The sequence below is a fragment of the Misgurnus anguillicaudatus genome, chromosome 10 (genome assembly GCF_027580225.2).
Source record: "Misgurnus anguillicaudatus chromosome 10, ASM2758022v2, whole genome shotgun sequence".
Lineage (NCBI taxonomy): Eukaryota > Metazoa > Chordata > Actinopteri > Cypriniformes > Cobitidae > Misgurnus > Misgurnus anguillicaudatus.
The window spans coordinates 38,482,281-38,494,425 of NC_073346.2; the positions used below are offsets into that span (position 1 = coordinate 38,482,281).

Consider the following 12,145-nt stretch of genomic DNA (forward strand, 5'->3'; position numbering starts at 1 on the left):
CCGCTACGTGCGGGGAGTCCCGCGGGGGGGACCCTAATGGAATATTTTCCCGGAGTCTAATAATACAGTTGGTATTGACTTGAGGTAATTAGGGGGATCATTAAAGCTGCTTTTCCCGGCGTATTTGCCTGCCTGATCAGATTAGCGAGAATGGGCCTCAGAACAAGCCCTGTGTGGTCTGATAGAGGAGAGAGCGAGAGTACGGGCCACCTACAACAATACCTTGACATGAGAGGAAGAGAGAGAGCTACAGAGAGAGAGAGAGAAAGAGAGTAAGTGCTTCCTCTAATGTTACCTTTCCAGATTAAGAGAGAAATGAATAAGTAAAGACTGATGTCAAGTTCTGGTCATCGGGTAAAGATGTAGTAGAGATCCACACAAAACAAACACAAATGCAAATTCCTCCGTTAAACGTCGAGGAACAACACTCTTCTCCGGGAGAGCTCTGGCTTTTGTGCGATAAATCATACGCGAAATTAATTTCTCAGACATCTGGGTCTCCGGTTCAGGAATATTGTGTCTTTAATAATACAGGGGAACGGCAGCTGTTTCCCAGGCAACCTAATAACCAGGCAGCCAGATAAATAAATAAATCAATTAATAAACAGTCATGGCCCTATTTCTGCTCTCAGAGGCACGGCGCTCCCATCTGCCTCGCACGCGCCCCTGGGAGGCGGACGAATTCATAACCATAAACAAACAACTTTTCAAAATGAAGCGCGATAATGAAAAATATATATTCGATGTAAAATTATAGGGACTGCAAGAACGGGAAGGGCGGAAAGAATCTTCTCTATAGGAGCGTAATTTCATTTGCATCCAGCTTTGGGGTTCTCGTTCCCTAATGAAAGCAAATACAGACGCACGGCAGACGATACGTCTAGACCTGCCCGGTAAATAGAGGCCAAATAAATGCAATTTAGGTGTGGAGGGGGAATGTGAGACCACACCTGCTACTCAAACACACGCTGATGCTGTAAGCAAACCCCCATCGCATGGACTCTCTCTATTTGGCTATCCTTTCTTATTTGTGCTGTGCTGATGTATTTCCTGTATTAGAACAGGAAGTCGAGGGCGGTATATCAAAGAGCACGCCCCTCGTTTTAAATAGCCAATGATACATTTTTAAAAAGCATCACAAAATGCCTGATGTGTCAGAGCCAGGGATGTTTAGATATCTCTTGCAAAACCTGCAAGATGTTTATTCTGCATTCAGGGAAACATGTAATGTAGCTTCTGAAGGGCCGTAAGATGTTTGCATATTTCCCGGAAGACAAAATTATAACAATTTACACACATCATCCTGTCTGAAAGTACACATTCCCTTAATGCTCTTAATGTAGTGCGTTGGCTTCAAAATCTTTCGTTATAGTTTGAGCCTCCGGAGCTCAGCATCATTTACTCACAAAACATACAAACAGCCATGCAGATTATGAAAGAGGTATGTAAACTTATGAGCACAACTGTATGAAAGATAAATACTTGGATAATATGTGACCCTGTCTGTGAAAACCCGGCCAAAGTCATTTTTTGTGATTTAATGTTTTCTACATAAAAAAATGCAATATTGGTATTGACTAGAGTCATGTCAAAGATCGAAATCAAACTAATGCTCATCATTAGGATTTCACAGGCAGGGTCACACATGTTTGATTCGCAAAAATTATTTAAAATTAAGTAATATTTAAAGTAATTTAAAATCTGCAAAGCAAAATGCTAATATCAGTCCTTGCAGAAAAACAAGAGTTTTTTTGAAATTGTTGAGGGGCAAAAATCCTTGATCCTGTGGCACGTTTTCTTAAAAAATGTGATGGAATATGCGGGATATTTATGCAATTTATGCGCTAAAATTCCGGGAACGAACGTGCAAAAATTGTGGAAATGAACATTTAAAAATTGCGGGAACGAACGTGCAAAAATTGCGGGAACGAACGTGCAAAAAATGCAGGAACGAACCTGCAAAAACTGCGGGAACGAACGTGCAAAAATTGCGGTAACGAACGTGCAAAAATTGCGGGAACGAACGTGCAAAAATTGCGGTAACGAACGTGCAAAAATTGCGGTAACGAACATGCAAAAATTGCGGGAACGAACTTGCAAAAACTGCGGGAACGAACTTGCAAAAACTGCGTGAACTTGCAAAAATTCAATGATATTCAGGTCACTTCACAACGAAAATGCGGGGATCATGCAAGTCCCGCATATTTTGTGCGTAAATCTGCAATTTATGCTGTGGAAGTGCTGCGTATTTAATAAAATGCGTCCCCCACATAAATATGCGAACTTTGGCTGATTATGGGTCGAATCATGCGATCGCATAATCGCGTTTTTCTGGAGGGACAGTAATATATGAGTACAACTGAATGATACAAAAACAACTTCCATTTAAGATGACACATTGAAACAACTGACAATATTTACTCAAATAATAATAATAATAAAATAAACAGAAAATGTTGAAATCCCTTAGCAATATTATTAGCGTTTGGAACCGACTCAAGTATCACTTCTGTTATTTCGCCAGCAGGGCAGGTCATCAATCTGACGCTAATAATCTCCAAATGATAAATATCGACTATTGGTCTATATCACTAGTTAAAATGTAACAATTATTTATTTGATAAACTTTATGAGTATCTTACTCATTTTTAATCTCTCCTTCAACTCACTGTTACCCCTCAAGAGAGCGGCGAGCCAGGCACTGGGTGACAGATGGTGCACCCTCCTCTACCCCTCCTCATACACACACCGGCCTATCGCCTGCCCCCCTCTACTGCGGCAGATCACCGACATTCTGTCTCATTAGAGCCCTGCTAATTACCACAGCCTCTTCCAGGAGAGAAAGAGAGAGAAAAAATGGAAAGAGAGCGGGATGTGTAGAGAGGGAGAGGGCGAGCGAGACTAAGAGAGAGGGAGAGAGTGGGTGAGAGAGGTCAAAAAGAGAGAAGTGCTTTGGGTTGTAAGGTGCTTGTCATTTGACAGCGGGGGCCGTGATTGTGTTCTCCATCAAAAGGAGTCAGAACAACTCCCATAACCCTCTCTCTATCTCTCTCTCTCTCTAAGCATCAGCACTCCTCTTTGAATGCTAGTTTTGCCCTGTCATGTCTTCATTAGGGGTCTTTGGTAAAGCAACCATTACTATTACTAGTGTTGCACACAAAAAAATCCCACTTTTTCGATTTAGGAACATCTATCGTAGCAATTGCGTGGCAACACCCCTGGCAACTACCTAAAAACATGGTGATGGTGAATCTCAACATCCATTCAGCAGGCAACAGCTTGCGTTCGTCCCTAAAACCAAAATGTCGTGATTTCGGGAGCGATGCACCCGACAGCCATACAAGCAGACGAATAAACAGTTTATGTGTTTCTTTCTCAGTTTACAAGCTGCAATACAGTGGGAAAACGAGAGCGTTTCAGTGGTGCAGGAGGAGAAATTAATTGAAATGCTACTCGGAATATGAAAGTGCCACCAAACAGATAAAGCCTGGCACTCGTGTCCTGTATGGACTCGTGCCCAGAGAGGGGGACGCGTGGCTCCGATCCAGTACCCATCCCCCAATAAACAGCGCACACACTCATTTACACGACTGAAATACAAGCGAGCAGGTACACGGCACACATGACAATTCTCTTTAACCCCTTCGAACCCCTGTTTACGGCTTTTTAAAGCCTAGGGGAGGAACGCTGCACCTCCCATCTCCTCCCTGTTTATCGCTCTCACAGAGGGCCAAGCGAGGTTGAGCCTGAAGCCCCATGGTTGCAGAAGCCCGTGCCAGGTTTCAAACGTGTGCCACAGTTAGTGCGGCTAAAATCTCTCTTTTCGCTATGACCGTGGATTCCTGCTCTGATGGAAATGAATCCAACGCGGCATGTAAACGATAACCGCACGGTAAAACGCCTTCCAGGACCCGCAGTCGAGGTCCCTCGAGGGCCTGGGCCAGCCAGGGATTGCCATACACGCAAGGAAATACATGCTGTGTCCTCATGGGAAGTTTTTACTTGGAACTTGAAACAAAGATTCTGGATGAAATAAGAGCAATTTCACATTTTTGTCTGCAACAAACTAAAGAGCAAGAGATGCACATTGGATTTGTGCAATGTATGCGTTAAGCATTTTAACATGCCAGTGCAGCCACAGAGTTATGGGAATTATGGGAAATGTAGTTTGGTTGCTGAAGCCTTACTGATAATGCACAAAATGTCTATGCTAATTATGTAGTTTATATTGAAAATTGTGACCAATACAAATTAGGATCCACTATTACTTTCGAATAGGCAAGCACTTGCCAGAGGTTCGACATCACCTTTAATTACGACCCTGGTGGTGTTCACATCTCTGAACCACGATCAATCCAACCTGACCTGAGCCAGCGACACAAACCATCGCCACCAGAATTCACACCAGCATCACCAGGCGCTCGGCACCGGCCGGACGTTTAGCCGGCGCCCCCCTACGGGCCCTGCGGAGGGGGCTGGGAAAGAAAAGGAGGGGGGCGCCAGCTGCCCGGGGAGCGCACATTACGAGATGGAGCCAGAGATAAGTGCTCTCCCAGGCCCCTTTTTCAGCTGCGTAATTAGCAGAGTTCTTATCTGCAGCTCAATTCACATTCACACCAGCCATGAATGGAGCACACAGGCTCAGGCAGGGCTAGAGAGACAGAGACAGGGGTCTTTTCTCTCAAACTGTCATTTCATACGAAATTCCTCCTGGAATAAACGCCACGGCCTCAATTCCCCACCCACCTCGACTTTGAACTCTTTAACAAAAACAGTGGTTTGTGCATCCAACTGTAATTTGGTCAAAACAAAAGTATCTGGCACTATAATCATCTCAATCAGCGAAAACCTGCAGATATTTCCAGATAATTTAGGGCTTTTATTCGCCTTTTCCCTCCATCAGATGTAATTCTGAAAATCTTTAAGTGCGCACGTAGATATGCGAAACCTTTAATAATGGGGCTTGCCTTGCGTTTCTTTAATTAGTTTTAATAGACTGAAAGAGCTCGTAATGTCTCTCAAAGAGGCCTGTGTTCAGCGGTAGCTGCTCGCTTTGTGAGATAACAGCGGGGTCTTTGCGTCGTTGAATTATATAAACACATTTGTTTTAGGTTGCAACACTGTCCGACGCTCGCAAACCCTAAAATAACACAGGATTAGTTATTACGGTGAGGCGTTACCTGTCGGCGACGAGTCGAAGGCTTAACAAACCTCGGCTTTTACATTGTTATCTTGATATCAGAACATTATGTCTTGCTTAGACTGTACACAAACAAAGGCAGACCATGTTTTATCAACCAGACAAAAAACTTGTGTAATGCCAACACATCAGCTCAGATAAAGTCACATTTTGTACCTGTACCTGGCAAACATTGTGTGATTGTACAGCAGGCAAGTGTCGTGTGATTGTATACCTGGCAGGTGTCATATGATTGTATACCTGGTGAGTGTCATGTGATTGTATACCTGGCGAAAGTGGTGTGACTGAACATCTGATGAGTGTCATGCGATTGTACACCTGACGAGTGACGTGCGATTGTACACCTGATGAGTGTCGTGCGATTGTACACCTGGCGAGTGTTGTGCGATTGTACACCTGGCGAGTGTTGTGCGATTGTACACCTGGTGAGTGTTGTGCGATTGTACACCAGGTGAGTGTTGTGGTATTGTACATCTTGCGAGTGATGTGTGATTGTACACCTGGTGAGTGTCATGTGATTGTATACCTGGCGAAAGTTGTGTGACTGCACACCTGGAGTGTTGTGTGATTGTTCACCTGGCAAGTTTCTTGCAATTGTACACCTGATGAGTGTCATGCGATTGTACACCTGGCGAGTGTTGTGCGATTGTACACCTGGTGAGTGTTGTGCTACTGTACACCAGGTGAGTGTTGTGGTATAGTACATCTTGCGAGTGATGTGTGATTGTACACCTGGTGAGTGTCATGTGATTGTATACCTGGTGAGTGTTGTGTGATTGTACACCTAACGATTGTTGTGCGATTGTACACCTGGTCAGTGTCATGTGATTGTACACCTGGTGATTCTTGTGCGATTGCACACCTGGCGAGTGTTGTGCGATTGCACCCCTGGCGAGTGTCGTGTGATTGTACACCTGGCGAGTGTCGTGCGATTGTATACCTGGCGGGTGTCATGTGATTATATACCTGGCGGGTGTCATGTGATTGTATACCTGGCGAGTGTTGTGTGATTGAATACCTGGCGGGTGTCATGTGATTATATACCTGGCGAGTGTCATGCGATTGTACACCTGGCGAGTGTCATGTGATTGTATACCTGGCGGGTGTTGTGTAACTGCACACTTGGCAAGTGTTGTGTGATTGTACACCTGGTGAGTGTTGTGCGAATGTACACCTGGCGAGTGTTGTGCGAATGTACACCTGGCGAGTGTTGTGCGCTTATATACCTGGCGAGTGTCATGCGATTGTACACCTGGTAAGTGTTGTGCGAATGTAAACCTGGCGAGTGTTGTGCGAATGTACACCTGGCGAGTGTTGTGCGCTTATATACCTGGCGAGTGTCATGGGATTGTACACCTGGTGAGTGTTGTGCGCTTGTATACCTGCGGAGTGCTGTGCGATTGCACACCTTGCGAGTGTTGTGCGGTTGTGTACCTGGCAAATGTTGTCTGATTGTACACCTGCCGAGTGTTGTGCGATTTCACACCTGGTGATTGTTGTGTTATTGTACACCTGGTGAGTGTCGTGAGATTGTACACCTGGCGAGTGTCGTGCGATTGTACACCTGACAAATGTTGAGCGTTTGTACAACTTGAAAGTGTTGTGCAATTGTGTACCTGGCGAGTGTGGTGCAATTGTACAGCTAGTGAGTGTCGTGCAATTGTACAGCTGGTGCGTATCGTGTGATTGTACACCTGACTAGTACCGCACGATTGTACACCTGGCGAGTGTTGTTCGATTGTACACCTGGTAAGTGATGTGTAATAGTGTACTTGGCGAATGTTGTGCGATTGCGTACCTGGCTCTTTGAAGCAGCAACCTTGGCAAACATGGCCTGAGACACTTTGGCTCTCTTCATCTCCTGTTGGATCTCATCATAGATGGAGGAGTTGATATTTAACACACAGCTTTCAGATTTTCCATTCCACTCAGATGACAGAGAGTTGGGCTTTACCTGAGCACACCAAACACAACAACACAACGAACAGGTAAACAAATAGATTATTAATGAGGTTTACAGAATGATCCTTGATAAAAATAAAAACATTTTTCAACATTCCTAACGTTGTAAAATTACTGGTGTCAGGGTTAAGCCTTGAGTTAAGGAGTGTTAACAACAATCACCTCCTTTTGATTTAACTATACACTTTTGTGATCTTTAATTGTGGATTTTATGTGGCTTCCATTATGAATAACTGATTTTAACTGTGCATCCCATTTAAAATGTGGAGATAGACTGAGTTAGACAGACAGAAAGAGAGGCATGATATCACAGATATTTGGATATGACCCTGGACCACAAAACCAGTCAAAAGGGTCCATTTTTGGAACTTGAGATTTATTTGAAAATCTGGAATCTGAGGGTGCAAAAAATTTAAATTTTTGTATAAAAATATATGTATTTATGGTTAACATGGTAAATGAGCTTTACATAATATCCTAATAAGTTTGGGCATAAAAGAAAAATTGATAATTTTGACCCATACCACATACTGTATAGTTGGCTATTGCTACGAATATACCCGTGCGACTAATGACTGGCTTTGTGGTCCAAGGTCCCATATGGAGCTTATAAATATATAATAAAGCAATAACCGTAATCTTAGAGTTAGCACCAGTAGTCATTTCTGAAAAAATAAAACAAAAAAAAAGGTTTATTTTTTGATTTTATAAACGTTGTACTGTACCATGCTGTATACACTCACAGGAGAGATCCCCACTGGAATTCTGGGATTCCAGTCTTCCGGTCTTACATTATTACACTCCTCTCTTCTGGGCTGTGGACACACAAACATCAACACACAATTAGGGCAAAGAGCTAAAAATATCAGTTTATTTCTACTATTCATTCAAGAGTTGAACGCTCTAGCTATACATAATGACATCACAGCAGAATAAGCCACCAGATCTGATTTCTGCAGGGAAGTACCTTGATGGTTAAACTTCCCATCAACCAAACCTTTAGCACGTATTTACATGTAAAGCATCAATATATGGGTTAAATTATTCTGTGACCACATCTTGAGATTGCAAACCCGACGATCCATTAACGTATTTGAGAGACATACTGTACCTGCACATCTGTTTTTATGGGCATCATAAAAGCCTCGCAGCGCTGCTAGACGCTGCCACCCTGCTGATTTACAGCAGAAAATCCTGCGAACGTCTCACTCGTATCTGCCAGCTTCGACCTGGCATGCATCAACATACCTTGCTCTACCTGCTTTATTGGGCATCTTTTACCCAAATGTGACTGATGAACAAATTACGAGCCATTATCCCAGCTGACCGATAGCAGGTTCAACAGAAGGCCTGAAGACCTTCATGTATACGTAGACAGTATTTCAAGACATTATTGCCATAAGCTCAGATGGATTCAGCATAGTGGGTGAAGCTTTCATTAGCAATGCAAAGGTCATAGGTTTGATCCCAGGGAATGTACAGAATGAATGCACTGTACGTTGCTTTGTATAAATGCATAAATGTAAATGTCATGTAAATGAGAATTCAGTAGACGGCAGGGCAGGTCAGTGGGTTTGGCATGGAGCCACTGTACACGTTTGCCTGTGCGTGCATTGATATATCTGATTGAAAATGTTATCAGATTGAGTTTCGTACAAATGGGTGACACAGACTTGCACAAGGCTGAGGAATCAGACGCAGTTGCTGAATAATCAGGTTACAAAGCGTCTGATAATGGGATCTTACTAGGAAAACAGCATCTGTTTCGTGCACACATACACACACACACCAACACACGATGCACGCATGCGTGCACACACACTAATACGTGCACACTCGAGTGAATGCTGATGACATTTCGGTCTTTACATACTGTGCGTGTGAGTTTTTTATCCCGTTTAAAAGACCCGGTCTCAGTCCATCACACACAGGAAGGCTTTGTGTCCAATGCACTAAGACACACTCAGCTGCGTTTGAAGGGGCCGCGATGGAGACCGTTCTGCATACCTTCCGGCCCTTCTTAGGAGATTTCTGAGCTGGATAAGTGGTTGGGTGTGAAAGAAACTTTTCCTGAACTCTATCCTGCACTAAACGCTTCCTCTTTGCATGCCAGGCACAAACAGCTCCTGTCTATAAGAGACTAACAACTCATAAACACGAGTTATTGCCACGAGTCAGAATATGGGAATTTTCTCATGTTTTACTTTTAGCATATAGTTACCAAAACTGTGATGAATTGTGATTGTTAAGACGTTCTGAGTTATGATGTTTGGTCAAATTTAAAATTATCTACACGTGGTGTACTGGGACTGAACGATATGACATTATGTAAAGTTTTTTTGTTTGTTTACAATAAGCACGAATGATTGAAAGCACTCATCAGATGCAAAACTGTCCTTTATGTGTCTTATATAATATAAGTTTTAGTTTTTTGAGTTTAGTTGACTAAAATGAAGCATACCGTGAAATAAGACGTTGATTATATCACCCATCCTTGATGTTTATACCTAATGGGAAATAAACCCTTATACCTTACTTATACTTAACTATACTTAACAATAAACAGGGATAGGAAGATGTGTTTTACCATCATACAAATTTTAAACATTTTTGCAGCAGCTGGTCGCCATTCCTTGGGAATTTAAGTATTAACGTACACCCTGTGCAGAGCAAATACTTTAACAAAGGTATGCAAGAGATTCAAATCTAATATAAAAATCTAAATTGATCCTAAATGATATTTCTCGGAAATTTTTGGATTCATAAGCGCATGTTACATCATAGTAAATTAAATGCTATTTTTTATCATATTGTTTCCAGTCAAGTGACTTAATTTTTGTGCGCCCAATTTTCTAGGGTTGCATTGCAACTAATCGCTTGCAGAATAAACGTTTTTGTTTACATCATATATTTATATAATTATGCATATATTAATATACACACATGCATGTGAATATTTAAGAAATGCATGTGCATATACATTTTTATAATTCCATTTAATTTATATTATATATAAATATGAATACTTAATATATAAATATATTTTTTTCTTAAAATTATATATGAAGAGTTTCGTTGCAAAACGAGATAACCACCGTTTTTTTAATTGTTCAGAAATCGAAATCTGCAGTTGGTTTGTTTTGATTTAAACCTCCATAACTTAAAAAATACAGCTAAGTAGCACTATAAAACAAAATAATAACATGATAACATAATAATGAACATGTTTTGACAAAAATGTAAAAAAAATGGATTTATCTCGTTTTGCAACGAAACTCTTCATATGTATGTGTGTGTATTTATATACATTATTATTATTATACACATATATGATCACATATAGTTGCGATTAATCTAGTGCTGCCTCACGATTAGTCGCAACTAATCGTTTGCAGAATAAAAGTTTTTGTTTACATAATATATGTGTGTACTATGTATAATAATAATAATAATAATATTGTGTATATAAATACACACACAATGTATAATTTAAAGAAAAAATATATTAATATAATAAATATTTATATATAATATAGATTATATATATATATAAATATAAACATGTATATACACATGCAAATGTTTCTTAATTATATATATGCGTGTCTGTGTGTGTATTTATACATAATTATTATACAAAGTACACACACGTACTAATCGCAACTAATCATGAGGCAGCACTAGATTAATCGTTATGCAGCCGTACAATTTTTATGTTTCAATCAATTACTGATCGATAAAATCAATACTTATTTATTTCTGAATGGCTTTACATTTACTACATTTATGCATTTGGCAGACACTTATATTCAAAGTGACTTACCATCCATTTCAGGTATACATATTTACAATGTGTGTTCCCGAGGAATCAAACCCACAACACTTGCATTGCCAACAATCAACCAGTTGAGCTACAAGAACACAAAACTTTAACCTCTTGATCATCTCGAATACCCGAACATCAGATCATGTAATCATATAAGCATACGACCATCTGCTCTACACAGGGTATTCACGTCTAATAAGTTTGTTTAATTGTGGTGTGATTCGAGTGTGTTACCTGTGCAGGCCGTGGCGCTGGGGAACTAATGAGGGGCGCGGGACCCATCGCAGAGGCAGCGGTCAAACTACGTTCCCTCTCGTCCTGATAGATGCGATCGCGCTCCGCCTCCGGAAGCTGTAGGAAGTTCTGCATCGCTCGAAGGTTGACCAGGAGAGACTGAGACGCGGTCTTGGGGTCTTCCTCTTTCCTGAGAATCTCAGAGAGAAGACCCTAGAGGAAAAAAACAAAACACAATTTTGTTGTTAAAATGATTTACCCTCGCACTTTGAAATCTTTTCTTTGTAAAATTAAATGTAAATTATTTTCAATATATACAAGTGAATAGGAGCTGCCAAACCCTAAAATGACAAAAGCCCCATTTAATACGTTTAAATAACTCGTGCAAAAACCTTCGTTTGCTATAAAGTACATTTACATGCTTTTAAATCAAATATGGCACCAGCGGACATGCTACATAAAAAGAAAAAAATCATACAGGGCATTTACATGATGCTAAACAAAACTTGACAGACTCAGACCCCATTCACTTCCACTATGTAAAAAAAGAGTAAAAGTCCAAAGTTTGAGACAACATGGGGTGAGAAAATAATGACAGAATGATAATTTTTGACTAAAACTATTCCTTTAAACACACAACCCTCTTAGTTAGATCAATCCTCACAAGCGCAACGATTAAAACGTTCCCTTCACTCCATAAGTGACAAAAACAATTAATGTCAAGCACCATTAGCGTTCAGGTGCCTTGCAAAGTTTCACAAACCTTTAGGGTGTGATTTAGTCCCTATAATCTCTCAAACACACATAAACATGACTCACAGACGCCATAACATGTCATCACAAGTATTCATGATCAAATAAGCCTATAAATGTAAAATAAATATTTAAGGGCTGTGAAAAAAATGCATGTTGCAAAGTGAACT

The 12,145-nt window shown here is 41.0% G+C and overlaps 1 protein-coding gene across 11 annotated transcripts in view; it reads right to left on the bottom strand.

Annotated features, from left to right (window-relative positions):
* The window catches only part of satb1b (SATB homeobox 1b), a 64,168-nt gene that overhangs the window by 16,082 nt on the left and 35,941 nt on the right, over window positions 1-12,145 (bottom strand). For 9 of the 11 annotated variants that reach the window (XM_073872551.1, XM_073872550.1, XM_055211372.2 and 6 more), the window contains 3 exons: window positions 11,223-11,435; window positions 7,888-7,977; window positions 6,999-7,154 (listed from right to left, as the gene is read on the bottom strand). In XM_073872551.1, coding sequence (XP_073728652.1) covers window positions 6,999-7,154; window positions 7,888-7,977; window positions 11,223-11,435 — 459 coding nt within the window. The remainder of the gene's footprint in view (window positions 1-6,998; window positions 7,155-7,887; window positions 7,978-11,222; window positions 11,436-12,145) is intronic. The other 2 variants (XM_073872553.1, XM_055211374.2) reach the window with 1 other exon arrangement.